The sequence below is a fragment of the Lagenorhynchus albirostris genome, chromosome 2 (assembly GCF_949774975.1).
Source record: "Lagenorhynchus albirostris chromosome 2, mLagAlb1.1, whole genome shotgun sequence".
Lineage (NCBI taxonomy): Eukaryota > Metazoa > Chordata > Mammalia > Artiodactyla > Delphinidae > Lagenorhynchus > Lagenorhynchus albirostris.
This window is the reverse complement of record NC_083096.1, coordinates 27,554,750-27,578,466: the sequence shown is the minus strand read 5'-3', so window position 1 is coordinate 27,578,466 and position 23,717 is coordinate 27,554,750. Positions and strand designations below refer to the sequence as shown.

Below are 23,717 nucleotides of genomic sequence, written 5' to 3'. Positions count from 1 at the left end.
GTTACTTCACGCCTTGTTCAGGAAGTGGCTCAAAACAAAGGGCCCAAACAGAACAAGAACTTGTTTCCTCTCAGAAGGACTTTTATGCTGAGACCTGAACATTGAAAACAAGTAGTTTCCAGTCCTGTGAGTTAGGAGGAGTCATGTTCCAGGCAGAGGGGGCTGCCAGCTTGTGGGTGGAAGCAGCCAAAGGGTGTCTGGGGCCCACTGACCCAGGCTTTGCAGGGCTCGGAGAAGGGGGTGAGATCATCCAGAGGGCAGGTCGGGATGCCAGTGTCCACCTGAGAAGGCACCCCTTCAGGAGACACTGCCCCTGGCCAGCTCCCTCATCCTGCAGAGCAACTCCTGTCTCGTGGCCTCCTTTCTCAGCAAACTGTCGCACCCTCTACCTGGGGCAGAACAAGGAGGCTGCTGGGCAGGAGGCCTCTCAGGCTCAGGCTCACCTCGCCTGCCTCCCTCTGCCTCTGGGAGAAGGGCCTGCCTGCTGCCCAGGTGCCTCCTGCCTCTGCAAGCCCAGCTCTGAGGATTTCTCTTCCCTCCTCCAGGGCACCCTGCCCAGCGGCTCAAGTCTTTCCATCCTCAGCACACCCTCTTGCTGCCTTGCGCTCAGACAAGCCCCTCTCTAGGATGGTCTCACCTCTCCTGCCCCTGAAAGCAGCTTCTGCCACAGTTCCCTACTGAAGGGCAGGCGGCCACTCAACAAGCTGCCCTGCTTCTCCCGCAAGCCCCTCTCCTCTCCCGGCATTCATCCTCCCTCCTGTCATCCGTCAGTGTCTTCTGGCTCCGTGCCCTCTGCCAGCCTCGACAGGTGGCTCCTCCCCAAGGCCTGGGCCTGACCATGTTCATTCTCGTTGCAGCAGAGGTTTTGGCCAGTAGGTGGTGGGGGCCTGGGTGTCTGTAATTTTAACAAACTTGAAAATCTCTGCCAGGCTTCCCTAGCACGTTCACGGCCTTACCTCTCAACAGATCTGGGCGGCACAGCTGGAGATCCAGCCAGACACTTCTAGGCCCCAGGCTGAATAAGTGCTGGGGCGGTGAGTGGGCGTCTCACAGGTACCTCACCCTGACCCCAGGCCTGTCCCTCCTCCCATCTTCTCTTGGTAAATGGCAATGCCGTTGTCTGAAGGACAACATCCATTGTTAGTTCGGCTCAAATCGTTACTGGGTCCCAGCATCACCTCCCTCCAAGCAGCCCACAGCCTCTGCTCAAGCCACACTGCACAGTTTCCAGACACCACTGCCTTTACAGTACCACCTCCCATGCGGGAAGGCCCTGCCCTGGCCCCTGCCAGACCAACACCCGTTCATCTTTTCACATCCCAAATTTCCATCCGAGTGACCTTGGACTAGTCATATATGCTGTCTACGCCTCAGTTTCCTCATCCTTAAAGTGGGGATAACAACAGTTCCTGCTTCATGGAATTGTCGTGAGCACTAAAAAGTTAATAAATGATAAGCCCTTAGCACATAGTAAGCACTTAGTAGATGATGGTGAAAACGGTGGTCCATTTCCTAAGTAGGCACAAGCCTTCCTGGTCCTCGCACTTACCGTATTGACCCTGTGGTTTAATGCCTTGGTGGTACCCTGAGTGCAGCACCCATTTTGTCTCCTTAATTGGCTGGGAACCCCCTAAGGGAAGGGATCTTTTGTAATTCTTGACAGCATGAGAACTGTTTACCAAGAGCTGGTTGGTTTGCTGAGGTAACTCAGTGAATTAACCAACCGTTAACGGTGGTTAAGAACACCTGTACTCGGCCTAGCTTTGCCTCCACGCTCTACCACTTATTCCTTGTGTGACTTTGTGCAAGTTAATTGAACCTGTCAGTTTCAGTTTTCTCATCTGTAAAATGGGACGATAATCCTAGCCATACCTCTTAGGGTTGTAGTGAGTTTTAATGGAGGAATAAGCTCAGAGGCTCAGTAACTGTTAGCTCTTGTCAGTGGTGGCAGCTGCAGCTATGGTTGGCTGAAGACTTGAACGTAGAAGCACAACAGAAATGAGAGCAGCAACCGCCATGGAAAATAAAAGACAGTGCATGTGTCAATAGGACACCCCAAGAAATCTCTTTTAGCTGATGGTAATAAAGCATTCATGAGTAGCGTAGGCTGGGTTGTACAGCGTTTAGGGAAGGCTGTTACAAAAAATAACTTTTTAATTAAAAAAAAGTCTTTTCCTAATATTCAAAATAGACCTTGAGAGAGCTGCCACTGAAATATATTTCCATAACAAAGTCCGTTTTATGTAAAACCCGGGTTGTAGTTTGTTTGCTTTTTTTTTTCAACAAATGTGAGTTTGGGTTTGTTGTTGTTTTTACCGTTTCTGAACTTGTGATTGACTTTATTGCTGCAATAAAGTGACACAGTAGAGGCTGGCTCTGAAAAGGAGGGAGCATATTTTTTAAAGGGAGAAAAAACACTCCTTAGAGCGACTGCTTGGAGTTCAAGTTGAATCAGAGTGAAGCCATCCTTGGCTCTTCAGCTGTGAAGCTAGTGAGGCTTCAGCCTCCTGGAGGGAAGGCAGGACTTGCCCAAGGGTCTTACTCCTTCTATCAGTGGTGCTTCTGCAGGAAAACCCTGGTTTGCTGCTGATATGGGGCTCACACCCGGGGACTTGATAGATCTGGTCTGGGCGGGGCCTGGGCTCCTGGATACCTGCTGCAGGTTTCCAAGGCCCACATTTTGCAGAACACCACCAGCTGAGCCTCATCTAGGTTCTGAGGGCTCCACTGGAGGAGGGTCTAGGCAGGAACTGACCCCACTTCTGGCGGTGAGCGGTGCGGCCAGCCCACGGCCGGCTGTTTGTGCTGGGAGAACAGGCTTTGGCTCAGCCCATAGCCCTGAATCCGGCAGCCACTCTTTCGAGGAGCCCCAAAACACACACTAAACCCATCAGTCAGCAGGAACGTTATCTCACTGATCCATCCACGGGGCGAGGGACCACGTGGAGGATGACCACTCCTGGCGCCTTCTTGACTTTAAGCCTCGATGGTGTCACCTATTCATCTCATGTTGCTGTTTCATTTGTTTCAAGCAAGCTTGAAGTCAGTGGGCTACAACTACCTCAGTAGCTCTTAGCCTGTCGCTCTCTCCACACCCAAGACTTGACTGGAGGGGGAAAGCCACCTACACCTGATGGTTTAGAGAGCTCAGCTGCTAATGAGGATGTTTTTGCCTGTCTGATTTAAATAGCAAAGCATTAGATTGTTTGCTCCTCAAGGAAAAAGTCTGTTCTCAACACCTCTGTGTCTTCAAAGGTACCCACTCCAGTGCTGGACAGCAGAGTTGCTGCTCAGATGAGTGGGTCAGCCTGGGCAGAATGCCCCCCTGGCCCTAGCTGGCTGGCCTGGCTTCTCTGCTCCCTGGGATGTCATTGTTTCTCCCCGCCTCTCCATGCTGAGGATTCGGTGAAGGAAAACTTTGGTTTGGTCTGATACCACTGGGGTGGGTTTGAGACTGTGTTCTCACGAACAATTGCTGCACGTAACAGTGTGATGGATGGCAGTGGGGGTAGATTGGGCTTCCCAAAGCTGCGATGGCCAAGGCTTCACCAGAGGAAACTTGTTTTTCTCTCCTTCAATATCAGAAGGAGGGCAATGGAGGCAAGGCGGGGGGGTGGGGGTGGGTTGGGGGGGAGGGTAGGCAATGTAATTTATACAGTATGGAAGCAGGAAAGTGCTCACACCTGGATGGAAGATACTTGCTGTTGGTTGGGATCTGCCCCAGCCTGATCCAGGGAATCGGGAGCCTGGGCAGGGCCAGACTGCAACCCAGGCTCGGGGTGAGGGAGACCCTGAACCTGGTTTTAAGTAGCTACAAACACAGGAAATAAGACTCTCCTTGGCAGGAATAAAGACGCAGACATAGGGAATGGACTTGAGGACATGGCAGGGGGCGGGCAGGGAAGGGGAAGCTGGGACGAAATGAGAGAGTGGCATGGACGTATATACACTACCAAATGTAAAATAGATAGCTAGTGGGAAGCAGCCGCATAGCACAGGGAGATCAGCTTGGAGCTTTGTGACCACCTAGAGGGGTGGGATAGGGAGGGTGGGAGGGAGACGCAAGAGGGAGGAGATATAGGGATATATGTATACATATAGCTGATTCACTTCGTTATAAAGCAGAAACTAACACACCATTGTAAAGCAACTATACTCCGATGAAGATGTTAAAAAAAAAAAAAATGGGCAGAAGAGCTAAATAGACATTTCTCCAAAGAAGACATACAGATGGCCAAGAGGCACATGAAAAGATGCTCAACATCACTAATTATTAGAGAAATGCAAACCGAAACTACAATGAGGTATCAGCTCACACCAGTTAGAATGGGCATCATTAGAAAATCCACAAACAACAAATGCTGGAGAGGGTGTGGAGAAAAGGGAACCCTCTTGCATGGTTGGTGGGAATGTAAATTGATACAGCCACTATGGAGAACAGTATGGAGGGTCCTTAAAAATTAAAAATAGAATTACCATATGACCCAGCAATCCCACTACTGGGCATATACCCTGAGAAAACCATAATTCAAAAAGACACATCCACCCCAATGTTCATTGCAGCTCTATTTACAATAGCCAGGTCATGGAAGCAACCTAAATGCCCATCGACTGACGAATGGATAGAGAAGAAGTGGTATATATATACAATGGAATATTACTCAGCCATAAAAAGGAACAAAATTGGGTCATTTGTAGTGAGGTGGATGGACCTAGAGTCTGTCATACGGAGTGAAGTAAGTCAGAAAGAGAAAAACAAATATTGTATAATAACACATATATGTGGAATCTAGAAAAATGCTACAGATGAACTGGTTTGCACGGCAGAAATAGAGATACAGATGTAGAGAACAAACGTATGGAGACCAAGGGGGGGAAAACGGGTCTGTGGTGGTGGTGGTGGTGGGACGAATTGAGAGATTGGGATTGACATGTATACACTGATAGGTATAAAGTAGATAACTAATAAGAACCTGCTGTATTAAAAAAAAAAGGACTGTCTTTTGTCCTTGCTCTCTCCAGAAACAGCAGGGGCAGTGGGCGGGGCATAGACCTATGGGCGTGGTCAGAGCGGGCTCCTACCTGGGGAGCATGCACCACGCCTGCTAGACCCCTGCGTCGGGTATTTCCAGTTCCCGCCTCTCACCCTTGCAATGTGGGGCACTTCGAAGGAGGGGTAGTAGAAAACCAGGTGTGACTGAAAACCCGGAGCACAGTGTTCGGCAGAGACGATAGGGGTGCAGACTGGGGTACAGTTAAGTGTGCCTGGGGCAGCTTGAACAACCTCCTGCAAAACCCACTGGAGCTCGAGAACGGGACGGGGCAGGCGGTAGGTGCCATCTGGGAAATGGGGAGCGTTGCCACCGGCGGAGGAACCTGAGGAGAGCGTGAGTAAATTATTAGACCACTGTTAGGTTTCCCAGGGTGCAGTTTTAGTTTTACCTGTCTCCAGGTGCTGCATCCTTTTAGTAAACAAGTCTGCCCAGCCCTACCTAAGTCCCGAATGTCTGTCCTCGCAGATGTTTAATTGTGCTCAGAGCCTGCCAGAAACGGGGTCGCTGGAGAGCTTGAACTGAGGGCAGGCTGAGCCTAGGGTCTGCAGAACCATCTTCGAAGTTTTTGACTCAATGCGGGACATGTAGCCTGAGGATTGAAATGCATCTTGAACTTTTCCTGTGAAAATACAACTTAATTTCACTGTTGGTGCTTTCTGAGGATTGTGAGGAAGGGCATATGACACACCCAACTTCTTTCCGGAACAGTTCTGGGTAGTTGTTCAAGTCTAAATTTAATCCAAGGCCTACATTTCCATGGGTGAGTGTGCTACTGGTTGTAGGAAGCCGTCTGTGGACAAATGAGGATAATAGAGAATTAGCAAGTCTGGAGAGGAGAGCCCATCAGCAGAATGACAAATTTAGGATCTTTAAAGACATCTGGTCAGCGATGCCGGAGCTCGTGATTGACTGAGTGATTAATAATGGAAAACCCTTAGTTCAGTGTTTCCGCCTTCCCTCGCCCACTTCCCCAGCCGGGACCGGCTGTCTGCTCCAGTCTGCCAGAGATGTTTCCAGCTGAACAGTGGAGGCATTTAGGCCCCTCATCTTTGACCTCTGGGAGTTTAAGGTTTGAGTTTTAATTCAGTTTTATCTGTGTGCTCCCTAACTGACAACTCACCGAAAAGACTCCCAATTCCCTTTCATATCTGATACGCTTCCATTCACCTTATGGAGTCCGTCCAAGGGCCTCACTTCAGGGTCACCCTGACTCCCAGCTCGTAGTTCATTGTCAGGACCTTCCCTCCAACACACAGAGCACTGGAAAACACGGAGAGGGCTGAAGTCTTTGCTCCCCTGCTCTCTGAGGCCTACTGCCCCCAGTCTTCAGAACCCATCCCTAATTCTGCGGTGGATTTTTCTCCAGGCTAAAGCAACTAGACAAGCACAGCCAGGCCACAGCCCAGCAGCTGGTGCAGCTCCTCAGCAAGCAGAACCAGCTTCTGTTGGAGAGACAGACTGACTGAAGAGGTGGGACGTCTGAGATCCCAGGTACTGTGCAGGGCGCCTCACCCACCAGAGAACGCACCGGGGTACACGTGGTCTTTCCCTTGTTCCTTTTACAGAGCTGTGTCTTACCAGGCTAAACTCCCCGGGGGTCCCGTTGCTTAGCGAATAAGCTGGGAGGGAGATCTTGAAGACTGTGCTGGGCACAGTGGAGGACACAGAAGTGCGGGCCCTGGACCTGCCCTCTTTAGCGAGCTAACGTTCGTACGGGAGAACAGACCCACCGTGAAGCAGCAAGCCACACAGAGTGCTGAGCCGCACCGTGTGGGCACCACCGCTGAGGAGCGCAGGAGGCGGGAGAGCAGGGCGGGAGGCAGTGGTCAGGAGGCTTTCTGGAGGAGGTTGGCTTTGAACTGCCCCTGGGGGACGTGTCTGTTTGAATTGGTGGAGGAAAGAGGTGCTCCCAATTAGGGGAGTTCCTGTGAATGGAATGTAGGAGTCTTGCTTTAAATCAGCTGGCTGATAATTGGGCTAGGGTTTGGAGTGCTGGCGGAGGGTGTGGCAGTGTTCCATAGATAACATGCATTAACTCTCATTACTCTTGAACAAGCCTGCAAGATTGATTATCCCCATCTCACAGATGGGGAAGCTGAGGCTCAAACAAGCGCATACAGCTAGCAAGTAGGGACACTGAAAATGGAGCCTAAGTCTGACTCCTTAACAGACTTTCCCTGTTCAGGTTAGGTCTGGGGCCACCAGCAGGGATAATGCGGGAAAGAGTGTCCAGGTAAGTTTGGTGTAGGGAATGAAACCTTTATTTTTTCCCTAAATTGCTTCTCTTCCTGTCAGGGAGGCTGGGCTTTTTACCCCATCGAGCAGTTTGTTAGGATAATGAGGTGCTCCATGAGTGCCCGGGGGACGCCGTGCAAGAAGTGCTTGGAATGATTAATGGGAAAAATGCATCAGGAAATGAAAACGATGAGACAATTGTCTCATTCTTTTTTCAAAATGACCATGTGTCCAAACAGGTATAGAGGAGCCGCTGTCCTCTGAGTGATTTTTCCCACTCAGCCCACCAAACCCCTCTGCAAAAGTCCTCATTTGTTCCACCAATAGTAAATGAGCATCGCCAGGAGCCAGTCACGGAGCTCAGGCTGGGGGACGGAGACACACCTGCACTGTCCCCTCCCAGGGCCTCTGAGGCTGCTCGCAGGGAAGGGTGGTGCACAAGCCGCACGCCCTACAGTCACACAGGCATCCGGGATGCTTGTGTAAGCATCATATAACATATGAATAAAGGAACATGGGTTTCAGGGCTTCTTCTCACACACACCGAGATAGCATCTCTGGGAGCAGGGCCCAGGAATCTGCATTTTAATGAGCTGTTTGGATAATTCAGTGAAGACACTAGGGTTTGAGAGCCTCTGAAAGTGCTGGGAGGCAGAAAGAACAGAGAATGATTCCAGAATGCATCGTTGTCCCTAGGCCCTGAACAAGTCATTGAAGTCTCTTCTAAGCCTGTTTCCACATCTGCATAGTGGGTACCATACCAGCCTAACTCAAAGGGACCCTGGAAGTGTTAAATGAGGGCAGCTGCGAGGTGCATGGCAGGTTGTCTTGCATATTACAGGCCAAAGAAATATCAGGGATTTTCTTTTCCTCTCTCCTCCCCAAACTGGGGAAGGTCCTGGGAGAAGCACAGGTTGGGCAGAGATCCTGTGGGACCAACAGCCATGAAACGATGTTCACTGCTCTCGCCCAGCTCCTCCAATGTGTGCAGTCACCTCATCCTGTACCTGTGCGGCCAGACCTCAACCAGAGCTCAGCTGTCTGGGCAGGTCCTTGAGGGGGGCCCTGGGTGGTGCCAGCCAAAGGTTGGGGCCATCAGGTCTCCAGACAGCTGGAGGGACTCACAGCACCAGTGGAGCTCCTGGCCTCCAAGAGCTGAGAACGACTTCAGAACTTGGGTTGTGGAGAGTCTTCTATACAAGCTCTGAGCATGTGGTAGTTTCTTCTCCATTCTGGACCAGACCATTATCCTGTGGGGTTTGCCTTTTAACTCCCCATCTGCCTACCTGACAGCCCACTTAGATCTTAACATGGATCATCAATGCTTAGAAACCTCTTCCAGGGCTTTAAAAACCCGGTAATTGCCAAATGGATTGCAAAAGTTTTGTAAAGTGCATTTAAAAAAACCCCTAAAACCTCAAAATTCTCTCAGAAAAATGAGCAGGTCTTTTTTCCCTTGCCTGAAGCAACAGAAATGATTTGACCATCCTATGCTCTCTGATACTGGCCCATCTGGCTCATCTCTAAAGGGGTCTTTCAGATTCAGATATTGCATTTGGAATTATTTTAATGTGAACACGACAAAAGAAGCTTGGTAGAGAAAATGTTGGCTTTCAGTAGCAAATACTAGCATTCAAAGAGGAGACAGGAACCCAGGCAAGCTCTCTACTCTCTAAAGCAAAGGCCCACTCTTTGCGCCCAAGTGCGGCGTTAGACCTGTTTCTGCCGTGGAATAAACTTGAACTGTGAGTTTAGTTTCCAGGGAGCCTTACCTGAGGTAAGTAAGGCTGCCATTTGACCCCGGCAGGTATTTGGAGGGTGCTACCTCCCGAGGGTTCCAGAGTCACCGGCCACACCCACTTCACACCCACCCTTCTCCGGGGGAGAGAGTCCTCTGGCTTGTCTCTGGTTTTGGGATGGTTTAGCTAAAGGCTTCCATTTTCCCAGCCTGGATGAATTAAGCATAATAATTTTGCACGTCAAACTCTAAAACTCTCTATCCGCTGGATTCTCAAAAGAGAATGGATATTTTCTGGCCTGGGCAGCTGCCCTGAAGCTGAGTCACATCCCTCCAATTTGTTCTTGTGCCTGAGCCCTGGGCCCTGAAGCAGATGACAAGCTCGGGTTGGCCAGTGGCCTCTGACAGGAAACATCTAGCCTGTTTAGGAGGCTTTATTGTTCTAAATTGTTTCTGCTTAACTTCTGAAACATGCACAGCAACACGCCTGGCCGAGGGGGCCGCTCACCGTCCTAACTGCCGCTGTGACATTCTTTGGCCATAAGAATTCCCGTCTCCCCTGAAACGCTGCTGTCGTGTGGTGGCCAGCCTGGCGAGAGTCGGGCCGGCCTTGTGGCTGACCCAGTGGACGTGGCTCAGTTTGCTGATCGCCAAGTTCGAGGCTGCTCTTCTGACTTGTTCTTAGTTTAGGACTGATTAAAAACGCTGGCTTTATGAATCTCCTGCTTCACTCCTGGGGAAAACACTTCTGGGAAACAGCTTTTGAAACATCATGAATTGCTATGTTAGTTCTTGTAGCGAAATAGAGACATGAAAACACTAACCCAGTCTTACTCCTCTGTGCTCTTCAGGGACGGGAGTGACTGTGGTTGTTGGGGGGTGGGGACTTAAGGGGTGGTGTCCAGGATACAGAACCTGGGCCCCAGGGGAGTCTTGGTAAGGCCTGACAGCTGGGAGCGGGGTTAGGGGTCTGTGACCCAGCGCCCGGGGCTCTAACATCTGACCAGGATGGGTGGCGGCAGTTGGTGAGGAACTTAAGAGTCTTTTCTTGGGGAGAATGGCATCCGAGAGACGGGAAAGAATGGAAATGATCTGTCCATTTGGAGGACTGTCATTTACATCAAGATTGTTTTACTTGTACATTTATTTGGTGATGATATGGTTTCAGCTGATTTGCATTTTCTGATAGCCTCTGTCCCAAAAGGCTGTTTGATTCCATCCTCAGTGTTCAGTCTGGGGAGGGATGCCTTTTTAGTCCCTTCAGATGCATCACTTTTACAGTTTAGAAAACAGCATCTGAAACCGACTTATTGGTGATTAATCAGTTGGCCCTATGACTTTTGAGCATTTTTGGCAGTGAATTTACTTTCTAATTTGATTTAAACTTGTGCATGGATCCAGCAGACATATGTGATTATGTTCAAAATCATGGAGATTACCTCGTTACACCAAAGGATTCATGAAGAAAGCTGGAAACACGCACAAGAAACAAAGACACAGATGATGACGAAGGGAGGAAAGGCCCGTTTGTGACCTGAAGGAGAGGTAGGGGGAGGCTTCAGAACTGTGCGCTCCAGTGAGGGCCGTGCAGCTCCTGCGGGCCCCTGCAGACTGAGCTGTAGGGTCGCCCAGCTGGGACTTGGAGGTGTCCACAGAGTCTGTGGTGGTCCTTCCTTGAGCCCTGAGGGCTTCACCCAGTTACGTCGGCGCTTCCACGAAGCTAGCTACCTGTGAGACAGATGGTGCTTGAATAGAACAGCAGATACACTGAATAAAATAAATTAAAAAGCCTCCTCCTGAACCAAGATTTTTTGGAAAGAATTCTAAATAGATGAAAACAAACAATTTGATTTCAACCAAATTGTTGTTTTTTTGTTTTTATCCTGATTTTCACCCGAATTGTCAGTCTCAAAAATAAACACTGATACATTCCCAGAAAATATTTTTCAAATAAAAACTGACTCTGTTAAAGTTTGCCCTGATTCTTTCAAAACTGTGTACAAGACACTGTCAACCGAAGTGACTTGCATATTTTTTTAAATAAACTTGAACATATGCAGCGAAAATGTCATTAACTCCCTGCTGCCTGAGGGTTGTTAAAGAATGACGTAAGACCCCTGGCGCGGCATTTCTAACCTGGGGTCTGGCGACCCTCAGAGAAGCTTCCTCAAACTCAAATAGCGTAGTTTAACTTTTTTTCTTTTTTTAACTAAAGGCCCTGTGTGTAATTGATATTGAAAAGTGCATACAGCTTCATTTAAGCCAAACTTGCTCTTCGTTAACAGTTAGTTCACTTTGTCCAAGAGTGAATAATTTCAGAATAAGACTCATGGAAGGAAAATAAATTGAATTTTACATTGCTTCAGATACATTTGCTCCACTTATTGCTTCCCGAGTCAGACATTACATTTTGCAATATAAATTCACAATCAAGATTTTAAAGGGAGCTAAATATTTTAATCCAATTAGACAAGTGAACAAAACACTGAATATTACATGTAGTGTAGATAAGTGGTTCTTGCCTTTAAAAGACTGTAATTCCGTCACATTACAACCCCAAATGTCAATGTTGTCTTTATTTTTAACGCTTTCAAACATGAGGCAGCCAGAGGCTCCACTCTCTGCTGTTGGTGACACTGTCTGTCCTTTGGGAATTCTTAAAATCTATTTACCATGGAAACATGGTGCGTATAAAACACAGACCCCTGCCCATGTGCAGGGGAAGTTCTCGTGACTCATGAGATTCAAGAACGCTGGAAGATGACATGCTGGGGATCCCGAGGGTTGTGGAAGGAACCCCCGTGCTGGAGTGTGCTCTGGGGAGAACCTGGCGCAGCAGTCCCGCCCCTGGGCGCGCGTGGCCTCCGCCTCTGACCGCTCCTGTCTGTGCGCAGGGCTCCCTGCATCCCCCCACGTTGCAAGTCCCAAGTCCAGATCGAGCTGCTGTTTTCCAGGAAGCTACAGCGTCATTGTCCACACTTTCTTTCTGCGAGGAAGTCTGTCCTGCCTTTACCGTTGCGTTTTTCTGGCTTCTGTAGTTCTTCTCCGATTTTGGAGCCCAGAGGCAGCAAAGCCAGGCCCCAGAGTCCAGGGAAAATGGAGCCTGAACTCTGCCTGCCACAGAGCTTTCATTGTCAGAGACCCAGCCAGGCAGCCGGGAGGGAAGAATAAATCGAGGACCTGTGGTGACCTTGCCGTGAACTCCTGCCCGTTTGGCAGCTGTGCTGGCCGGAGGGGTACACAGCTTAGCGAGAGCTCCGGTGACTTGTGTGGGGCAGAGGCAGGCCTCTCCTGACCTGCAGTTCGTGACCTTGAGCCCCGTGCTGGGTGGAGAACTGCCTGCTTACAGGTCAGTGGTCATGTCTGAGGCCACGTTTCCACAGAGTGCTGCAGGGGACTGGTGAGGACAAATTGGTGACCACCCATAGGTCACATGGCTGATTTATTCCGGGCTGCCTGATATATTTGATTCCTACTTACTCCCAGAAATATCAAACGTGGTTGCTGTTTCACTAAGCTGGTTGGAATAGCATTAAAAAGAGCCTGGACTTTGAGGTCAAACTGCCTGGGTTCAAATCTCAGTTCTGGACCACTTCAGGTAAGTTCTTTGCTTCCGCATCGCTCAGTTTCTGGTTAAAAAAAAAAAAAAAAATAGTAATAGAACCAGCTTCCTTTTAAAACGGAGCTCTCTGCATTACTAGGGCCCAGAAGAGATGACCGTCTAGCAGGGTAGCACTGTGATTGCTGAAGGCTTGAAAGGGCCACTTGGAGAAATCATTTAGCATCCATTTTGCACAGATGGAAAAATCAGGCCCAGAGGAGTAGAGTGACTAAAACTGGGAAATGAATGGGCAGGGAAATAAACTTCCAGAGAGACTGGTATTCATTCCCTGGGCCATGGGCTGCATGGAAGGGGGAGGGAGTTCCCTCTCTCCCGGGGCAGCAGCCTGGAGCTGGGCCCCAGCTGAGAAAGCCGCAGAGCAGTGGCCTGGCTCCCAAAGTGGGGACACATGGAGGAGGGTACTGGGGGCTTCCCTGGAGCTCTGTCAGCTGAGGCCAAGCTTTGAAATGCCCCAGATAGAGGTTGGGGGAGGGATTCTACCTTCCTTCTTGAGTTAAAAATAAATGCTTTTCTGCCAGAGGCGTGAGGAACAGGTCCATTTTTTTTTTTTTTTTTAACCTGGCCACACAGAGACAGAAAACATACAAATGAGCAAGGGAAAAAGCAAGAAGGAGGGATATTCCATTGGGAGGGGCTGCTAAGAGGCCAGTGGAGATGCACAGAGAAGAGATACATGGTGGAAACAAGGAGTAGGCTGAACCGTGAGCATCCGTATGCGTAGGGCCTAGCTGGTGCCGTGACGTCCCTGGGCTGCAGGCTTGGGAACGAAGCTGCAGAGAAGGTTCAGCTGGACCCTGCAGTGTGGCTGCTTGGGGAACAATTCAGGTCACCCAGAGAGACTCGTTTTTTAAACTTTGAATTTAAACTTCGGAAACAAATTAGACACACAAGTCAGGGTTTGTGGAGAGAAGGCTCTGTTAGGGTTTAAAACGAGAACAAAGAAAACGGGTCACTGATAGCGGGCTTGCAGTTGGGGAGCATTTATATCATCTGTGGACAGCGCTGCAGAAGAGCAGCTGCCAGGGTGCTGTCAGCCCTCCTCAATCTGGAGGGCAGCCACGACAACTGCAGATGTGGCCACACCACCCAGGGGGGCCACAGCAAGGGGCCTCGGTGACAAGTGTGATGGTCCAGGGACAGGAACATGGTGGCTGAGGGCTCAAGCCACGGTTCACACTGGCTGTGTCCCATCGGCACACACACCCTCGTCTCCCTTACAGCCCGACCTCACGGTGTCCACAGTGGTGTGGGCAGTGAACCAGCTTTCTGGAAATAGGCATGGCTCATGTCCCTCAGAAGTGATGGCAGACGAGCCAGATTTTGGCAGTAACTAAAGATTCTGTCTCTCTGGACATGCTCCCTGCCTAAGGGGAAGAACCGAGAAACATTCTCTACTAAACATCCAGACATCCAAGGGTGACACTGAGAGCTATTTAGCAGGAAGACAGTGACATAACAGGGTACATGATTCATTCAGTCCCATTTGCTGAATGCTCACGACGGCTCGGGCAGCGAACAGTAAGTACTATGAGGAGGAATGCAGGGCTTTGCACCAAAACCAAATGAAAGAGAAAACCGATGGAGCCCGGGAGAGAAATGAGGGCTGACCCCTGGGCAAGTGCCAGCAGGGAATGGGCCAGGCGGTGGGCAGTTCCTGGCGGGAACCGCGAAGACTCATGCGAGAACTGCCCGTTTCCTGGAGCTTGGTTTTAAAAAATTCCCACAATACATTTCCCTTCTACTTCAGGTCTTTACTGTTCTGTGTTGTGCGTGTTACAGGTATGTGTCTTTTCTACCTCAAGGTCAAATTTTTTTTTTTTTTTGAAAACGTGCCTATTGCAGTTTATGCTTATTCTCGTATTCAAAGACGCCCTCGAATCTCTAAAGTTAGAAAGTAAGCCACCATTTCCAGAGCACCCGGTGGGCAGGCAGCCTGCCTGTCTGTGGGACAGGAGGGTCATTCAAGCCAGTCATTCACTGGATCTGTTCAGTCAGGACCGGAAGGCAAATCAGCTCTTGGAGATCCTGTGTTTGACGGGCAAATGGAGCTGGCGGCAGCCTCTGAGGACAGGGGCGCCCTTTCTGCCCTGGGGCTCCCTGGCTTCCTTGTGATGCTCCAGGAGCCCCGTGGGCGCCACGAAGGAGGGTCCATCCACCTCCCAAACCCCCAAAGAGATGCACACAGACACCGCTCACTTCCTCACCACGTCCGGGGCCCCCCACTGTCTGAGAGCAGGGCTGCACACGATACTCTAATTGCCCTGTGTCGAAACCCACAGAACTGCTCACTAAAAAGTCATGAGTGTCTCACATACGCTGGGAAATCTACTTGAAATGTAAACGTTTTCTCATTTTTTAAAAAAGATAACAGGCTAATTTTCATATTTTTCTTGTGCAAACTCTGATCTTGGAAACGCTGATCACTCGTCCTGTCTTGGAAATCCTCCACAAGTAATCGTGGCTTAAGTTGGGTAGACAAGAGCCCTCTCTAATTCAGGAAATCTCTGTTGGGGAGTGCAGAGCCCACTCGTTTCTCTTGAAGATGATTCTCACCCAGCCAAACAGAGACCAGATGGGGCCCGTGTCCCTGCATTACATTCCAATTCATCTCTTGAAGTGAGAACTGGGATTCGGTAGTTATCATCCTAGCCCTCTATCTAGTCTCTACCATCCTGGTGACTTCACACTCCTGGAGGGCAAAGACCGTGTCTGAGTCATCTTCCCACACAGGACACAGTAGGTACTCGAGAAATGTCCTGTGCAATGTAACTATTTCCAGTGGTTTCTGACACCACTTCCTGACGTGGGTTAAACTAATTTGAACAGCCACATCCGACATCCGCTAGGGCAGGCAGCAGTACTTTCCTAACTTGCGACTCCTTCAACCCAATTTTCATGAGCTAGTTTTGAAACATTTATTCCTGTTTAAAACTAGGAGAGGACATACACTAAATTCCCTCTTCCAGCATGTGGTAGGTGGTTTCCATGTGAAAATGCCTTTATATATGTTAAAACACACTGTCTGCATCTAAACATTTGGAGGTGTTAGCTTGTTATCATTTCACCAGGAATTTCTTAGGGACACTTGGTCTATCCACATCCTGTTTTTTTGTCCAGTTTTACTCACTGTAATGTCTGAGCAATTTTCAGTAAACAGATTCTGGCACGAATCAGTGTCTCCTTTCTCCTGTCCATGGGGGAAGAGATGGCTCTTTAGCTGTGTCCTGTCATCAGACCACCCTTATTTAAGAGACATGCAGAGGTCTGGAATATAGCGTGTCTTCAGATTTAAAGCATTAAAAGAGTTCACCTTATATTCCTACAAACTTTTCATACAGTTGGTTACGTATAATTTCTATAATTTTTGCATAAGAATTTTTTACAAAAACTTAGAAAGAGGTAACTAAACCAGTGAGAAGACAAATCACATTGAAGAACATGATCTATTTAAACTTACTTTTTATTATCATTTTTTCCAGTTACCCAGCATGCCACAATCTGATTGCTGACCTGGATGAAACAGTGAAATAAATGATTTACAAAGAGATATTTACATTCATCTGATTTATACGTAATATGCCACAATGCACCGCGACCTTCCCAGTGGACCCCACCTTAGACTGCGGCGGGCTGCGTCATCACCGCCACATTCGTTGCCAAGCGGTCCCTGCAGGATGGATGGGCTGGAGCTGAAGTCTGACACTAGACGAGGAGACCTCCTGGTGTATGTTTTCAGAAAAGGCTCGAAGTTATTATGTTTTTATATCTGCTCATTTGTATGCTTTGTTACACATGTGAATTTCAATAAATGAATTTTTTGAAGACTTGAAATGTTTCCTTTTTATCTTGTAGTGATGAAAAAAAACCACACCAAAAAAAGGCACATATTTTAACTAGGCTAAAGGGTATTAAGGACCAAACCTTTTTTCCTGCCATTCATGTTTCTTTCCCTCTTGGAGAGATCTATATATATTATCCTTCAACTTTATTTGCTTTTAATCAACATCCCATAAGACTCCATTATTTATCATCCTGCTAATTTGTGCACAGTCAGAAGACACCAGGAAGCACTAGGCATTATCCTCTCCACTCTGTTAACAACAAAAACAGACAAAAAGCATCTTTGGCTTGGTGGTGTCATGTTTCTTCTTCAATATGCAGTAATTGAGAGGAGGCTAAAAATGTACTCAGTGAAATTACAAAATTTACTTCTATCAAACATCTGTACACAGATCATCATTTTAGTTTAACATAGTATTTCTACTATTCACAATGAAGCCCTCAAGTGCTTTAAAGTAATAAAAATGGGCGCTGAAAGTGTTGTGTTGTCCTTGAGGATGACAATGGAACACTAAGGGCAAGGCTGCAGTCGGGACAAGTCCCTGACCTCAGGCTGTTCTCCCTGGCACGGATCTGTCATCATCATCACATCACATCACATCCTCTTCATGGCCTCTCAGAAGGATGTGGATTAGGGCTCTGGAGGCGGTGGGATGATACACCCGCTAAGACCATTGAGTCTCTCGAGCATGGACAAGGTTCAAGCCTGAAAGAATAGAACTTCTATTCAGATTCAGAAGTTTTTTTGATTTCATCAAGTGTGCTAGACATAAAGGTTGTCACATAAGATATATTAATTGTCCCTAATTCTGTTTCAGGAACAGGAAATAAATTACACAATATTCTAAAAATAGCACCTTTAAAGAATTATAGAGGTCACTTTATGTTAGCCTCCTGGATCTGTCCACCCCAGTGGTTTTGAGAGAAGAGCACATGTAAGAATGCCCTCCAGTTTGGCTGTGTGACATACACATAACATGCTTGACCAACTTTGGTCCCAAAGCCGTTCCTCTATCTGGCTTAGTCACAGAGCAAAGCCAAGCTTCTCCAATAGCATTTAGGTTTATGAGGTAAAATCAGAAAAATGACCCTAGGTAAATCAGACTGTAGTCCAACCATCCTACCCATCTATGACCCACGTTTCAGTTGGTTAATTTGCCACGACGTTTTAAAAATATACTCTAAGAAAGGAAGTATGCAGCGCAACACATTATCAGGAAGACATTACTGACGAGCTACATTCCTTAAGAATTCTGGGTCCAAACCGCCTGGTGGGAGGACTACTAGGGGCTTAACAAATCTCAAAAAATACCTATTCTATCTCCAGCTTCACAGATCTCTCCTAAGCCCATTGTTGGGAAGTCAGCATCCCCCCTTTGGAAGCAGCCCTTCATCAAAGTTTGTACAGTTGCATTACTGCCATTTTATTGAATAAAATAAATCCTGTGTGTGTTTTGAGCTACAAGAAATGTACACACTTTCCTGTCACACTTTATATAGAATGGGTTAATACCAGGTGACGCTATTCATCTTTTTTTAGAAAAGAATAATATTTAATTTTCTGAGATTACGGAACCACATCCAACAACAATAAACAGAGAAGTAGCAGATTGACATAGTGCTTTATTTAAGCTGTCTGTACGAAGGAAAATAATGTGCATCCCTATCATATACGTGTAAAAATACTAAGGATGTACAGTGTACAAAAACAGTTTCTTGTAGTTATTTCACATCCTTGTGGGTCATATACTTAAGGAAATAAACAGTTTTAGTATGACCAACAGTAATAGTAATACAGTTTCTTGGGTTCATAGTTGCGTCTGCTTGAAATCCTTAACCAGATGACTAGATCTTGCGCGGATCTAATGAAAGAACTAGCAAGGTCAAGAAATGTCACAAACTATAAAGCTACAGGGAGGTAATTCAATTACCAATTTAGAGGTTTTCTTCTTATTTAAATAAATACTTTACATTTCATGCTTGCCTGTAATGCAGTACCAGGAGCAAGATAAGGGAGTTCTACTGTAGACACAGTACAAACAGTAGCAGCAAAGTGTGTACGCTGAGGTGTAATAGAAAGACCCTGCAGTTAGTAAGGAAGGCCCTTACTTTGTACTCTAAGAGAAGCAAGTGGCCCTTGCAAGAACAGTCAGCTTTAAGAAGCTGGAAATCAGGTATGGGAAATGGAAAACACTGGAATAATGCTATGTAGTTAGTGTGGAAAGCAAAGCTGTGAGCAGCCCTGCCAAAGGTCCAAGCAGAGACGGCCAATTTCCTCCAAGATGGCTGCATCATGGCAAGAGGCAGACTTCAAGGAAGTTGGTACAGGAAGGAGTCTGCAAAGCCTGAACTTCTGCTATTCTGACAGAGTGACTCCAGGGCCAGGCCTTTCCGTCCACCAGAATCCGAAACTTCAGCTATGGGCAGACATGAGGGAAGTTTTAGAATCTCCTTCTACACACATTTCTGTTTTTCTATTGTTTTTCCATGCCAGCTGACTGAGATCAGGGAGTGAAAGTAAGGGATTCTTAAAAATCAAAGCCAACAACACACCCTGTGTGACGCTAACAGAATCTCGGAGGGGATACGGGACTAAGCCCCGGGCACCAGCTGGGGACAGAGAGCCAGCTGTGCAGAGTGGCCAGCCTGAGGCACAGTCAACGCTGTCATTAATCCTTAGGAAGTGTCCTTGGCCAAGGTCATGGAAATCACCTTAAGATTTGGGGGGGGAACCCCAAAACTATCTGTGTGCTTAGTGTATGGTGTACTTTCCCTCTGAAGAAATGAATGCTCTGAACACCAGCCAGTCTCAGCTTTCCTCTCTTCCTCTCACCTGTTCCTTTTTTATATAATGGATGCAAGACAACTTACAGGACATACCTTCTAGTCTACTTTCTTGTCAAAGTGAAACATTCAACATAATTCCAAGTGAAAAAAAAAAGTTGAGCTATATGTGTAAGTAAGAATGAACTACCATTTTACTGTAACTTCCTACTCAGTACTAAGGATGAACTTCACTCAGGTAGAAATATGAAAAATTAGGATAAAATCTATGTCTGAATATGTCTTAGCTGCCTTAGTAAAATGCCCTTTAACCCCCTGTCAGTCCCAGTGGTCCACCCACTGCCAGCAGTGGTTTCATATCTGTAAACCCACGCTTCCAGCGTCAAGAGGCTAAGACATCTGCATATGAATATGATTCATCCTACTTAGAAAGTCACTTGCTCTTTCATACAATGCAATCATAACACTACGTCATGCTGCAGTCTTCCATTTGGGAGCTGTCAGATAGTTTAACTAAAATACATCTCCACGATGGCTCCACGGAGTCAGGAGCCCCCTGGACTTCATAGGCTGCTTTGGAAAATGTCAGCTCCTAGCACCAAAGGGTTTAATCTGAAGATCATCATTAATGAAAGAGAAAGATGAGGTTTGCATACATGTCCCCTTTCAGTGAGAAGTGTCGGAATTTGAGGACATGAGTATATACAGAAAAAGAAAAGTTGGAGGTGTTCTTTTTTGTTTTGTTTTTTCCCTGATGGCTTAATTCAGTGATAAATGTACCATGATCAGAATAAACACACCAGGTCCTTATCCTTTACTGCCCACTTCGTAAATACTTGAGATGTGTTCATTTTGCCAAGTAAAGTTCATTTCTTATCATCCAGGTCTCAATTTTCTTCATTACATTATGTTGCCAGGCCGTCATAATATTTCAATTCTCAAAAGAGCAAATATAACACCCATTTGTTTCAACCCCTTGGCATGGATAGTTGGGGATTTCTCATTTTTAGCACCAAGGGGTTAAATGACAGCATCTCTTCTCCTAAAGCCAAATTCTAATCTATATGTACAATTTCAGAGCCTCATCAAAATTTTGTTTTTACACAGGAGAAAAAGTGCATGATTCTCTTCGGCGTGTACATTCCTTGCACATGGGTCAAAAGAAACTGCAGTTAAGTCTGTTTTATGTTAAGTTGGAGCTGCATTTGCTAACATGACATACAATTCTCATCACTAAAAAATAAATACTACTGCAACATAAACAAAATCATAAAAGGACATTCAAAGTTTTAACATCTGAGAAAAAGCTAATTCACGTAGAACTGAAAGTAAAAAATTAAAACAAATAAGGCAAACACCTGTTTACCTTGGTGTACAAATTTTGGTGAAAAGCAGGATCATTACACCTGTCTACATTCTTCAGCCATCAGAGGTGATAATATCAAGAAGGGAAAAAGGTTTCCAAGAACAGGGGAAATAAAACGCTCTCTGGTGCAAATCATATCATAGACCCTTTAAGTGACCTACTCTGCTGTGCATATGCTTCCTTCCTCGGTCGAACAATGTTCCTTTGCCAACAACTGCCTGTGAAATCTGGACATCCACATGTAATATCAGGCTTCCTCTGCAGTATCGGATACGAATTTAAATTTATAAATGTATATATCTATCTTAATAGTTGTTCATTCCTTCTCTCAAATGCTTCCTAATGAGTTCCAGTAGGATCTTACTGATACCTACCTATTTTACGCACTGATCTGATATGCTTTACTAAAATTTTGCATATGCACATCACCACGCTTCCACAATTGCTTGTTCTGAATTATAAACTAAATCTTCTTAGTCTAATTAGTTTTTGATTTATCGTCTAGAAAGTTAAAAAATATACCTAGAATCATTTAGCCTTCACTGTTAGGGAAAAACAAAAATTAAAAGATCAAAAGATGACAGTTGGTGCACAAATGAACAATGGTGGGCTCATGACTTCCAAAGATTGTAAAATTACCTCTTAAAGTTGCTATAATAGTAAGACAGTAGCAGCAACAGCATGAGACCTTAGACTGAGATACAATTTCATGCAAAAACAAAAGTCGAGTATGTCTGCATATATGTGTGTTCTCATGTGGGTGAAAGGCGGCGAGGGGTGAAGACCTTGGACTGGTCTGGGATGTCTGAAGGTGCTCCTGCATTTGTAAGAGCTAGGACTGCTGTGATGTCCAGGAATCATTTTCAGTAATAAATCTAAGATGACAGTGAAGTAGCAGAAGAGACTTATTCTCGTCCGCTTGCAGAGTAGGAAAACTGAGGGAAATGCGGCCGCCTCTCACTGTCCGTGCAGTCCATACCGTCCTCATCATCTGTGGGCAGGAAACAGCTATTTTAATTTTACATTAATTTTTTGCAACATAATCTCTGGTCTATATAGTTCTAATCCCTAACGTAATAAAGATTAATGGAGGCAACAGCTCCCAGAAACTTGTGTTTATCAATAAAACATAGGATGGATACACTTATTTCAAAAACTTTCTCACTTTCAAACACATGACCTATGAAGAAATAATACTATCCAATCATCTCCTTCAAGACACTAACATCTCAAGGCTCAAACTGTGAAAAACTATTGAAGAAGACAAGATTTTTAAAAATAAAAAGGAACAAATGATCTTCAATAACCTTTACTTTCATGAAAACATGCATGTCAAAGTTACAAAGTCAAAGAATCCTAAGGCACCCAAAGTATCTGCCTAGAATCCAGTATCAATCTGTCTTCAGATGCTTGTATTTCTTCTTCATGGTGCTTTAGGTGTGATTGCAAAATAAAGCTTATTAGGATTCCATTTCATTTGAGCCCTTGATTTACATGTTTAAGATTTTACATTCTTTATTCTACATCTAATATCTGCCTTAACTTACTGTTCCTAATTTTCCTATGATAAAACTTTAGGGCTTCCCTGGTGGCGCAGTGGTTGAGAGTCCGCCTGCCGATGCAGGGGACACAGGTTCGTGCCCCGGTCCGGGAAGATCCCACGTGCCGCGGAGCAGCTGGGCCCGTGAGCCATGGCCGCTGAGCCTGCGTGTCCGGAGCCTGTGCTCCGCAACGGGAGAGGCCAAAACAGTGAGAGGCCCGCGTACCGCAAAAAAACAAAAACAAAAAAAAACTTTAAAGTAGACTAAAGAGAATAAGTCAAGGAAAGAGAGGGAAAGAGGCCAGCATCTAAGTATTAGTTCATCAGGAAACAAATTGGGAGACTTGAAAGGCATGGAAAGAGACGACTTCCATTTAAGCTGCTCCTCCCTTTTCCTCTTCCCTGTTTTCTTGCATTTGAAAGGTTATGAAGGATCACCCAACCTCTTCCTATAACTATTCTGATGATTAAAATCCTGCAGTGTCGGAATGCTCTTCCTTTACATGTGTCATGAATTCAGTCGCTCAGTCCACAACGTTCCCTGTGCACCTGTTCTGGGCTGTGCACAAAGTCCCTCCCTGTGTCCTCGGGGCTCACCCCACTAAACCCCTCTGCTCCACTTGCAGTGCCTTTGGTCATATGCTGTGCTACAGGAATTAAGCGAGAGTCTTTCAAATACCCAACCTTCTTCAAGCAAAATAATTCCACTTCCTCAAATTCATATAGGAAGTACATTACCAATTCTTTTAATTTTCCAACCTCTCCAGGGAGCATCAATTTCATGTAATAGGAGAAGGAATACAGGCCAGACCCCACTGCATCACGGGCACTGACCCTGTTACACAAAAAGGATGATGCATTGCATGCCTCTGAAGAATAACAAACATTCATGCTCTTTTCTCACTGTTCTTTTCAGTATTCTATTTTTAATAGAAGATTCTAGAAATGGGATCAAGTTGCTAACCAAACTTTGTAGCCTTGAATGTACCAGAAAGTATCACTGTATTAGGTGGGACTCAATCTCACAAGTAGCATTTGAGGCTCCCTGCTCTGTGTAAACCTCCCTCCTGCAAACAGACCTTTTAAACTATAGTCCTCATTTCCAGATAGTACTGCGATCTGGGGAAATCTCTGCCTCCTTATAAAATACCAGTTAGGTACCAAGCAAACCATCTTTTAGGTCAAACACCTTCCACAGTATTTTCAGATATACTAAAGATGGTAGGAGCTGTGGATGGCATATAAAACCTCTGTAAAACTCTATAAAAACTCTCTAGGGGAAAGGCAGCTGAAATCTTAATGTTCAGACTCTGACACGTGCCAATCACATTTCAAAGGAATAGTTTTTCCCGCTAGCAGCTTTGTTTTGCTGGGTGTGTTTCTGCACAGCGAACAGACAGCACATGTGGGAAGCCTGGTGTTGTCCGCCAGAGAAGGGCTTGTCCAGCTCGCTGGGCTGCAACCAGGCATCGCACCAGGGCAGGGAGGCCTGAAGCCCAGGGCAGCCTGGCTCTCGACAGGAGGAGGGGTTGAATTTC

General features: G+C 46.5%; 2 protein-coding genes across 5 annotated transcripts in view; one reads left to right on the top strand and one right to left on the bottom strand.

The window, feature by feature from the left end:
- The window catches only part of SDCCAG8 (SHH signaling and ciliogenesis regulator SDCCAG8), a 263,361-nt gene extending 246,881 nt beyond the window's left edge, over positions 1–16,480 (top strand). The window contains exons 17-18 of one of the 4 annotated variants that reach the window (XM_060128620.1): positions 6,421–6,545; positions 16,129–16,480. In XM_060128620.1, the coding sequence (XP_059984603.1) occupies positions 6,421–6,520 (100 nt within the window). In that variant the 3' untranslated portion in view covers positions 6,521–6,545; positions 16,129–16,480. Of the gene's footprint in view, positions 1–6,420; positions 6,546–16,128 lie in introns of those variants that run through there. The other 3 variants (XR_009536611.1, XR_009536605.1, XM_060128623.1) reach the window with 3 other exon arrangements.
- The window catches only part of AKT3 (AKT serine/threonine kinase 3), a 393,469-nt gene continuing 382,371 nt past the window's right edge, over positions 12,620–23,717 (bottom strand). Inside the window, exons 17-19 of the mRNA XM_060128626.1 lie at positions 21,279–21,630; positions 16,107–17,195; positions 12,620–12,656 (exon numbers count right to left, since the gene is read on the bottom strand). Coding sequence (XP_059984609.1) covers positions 21,545–21,630 — 86 coding nt within the window. The 3' untranslated portion in view covers positions 12,620–12,656; positions 16,107–17,195; positions 21,279–21,544. The remainder of the gene's footprint in view (positions 12,657–16,106; positions 17,196–21,278; positions 21,631–23,717) is intronic.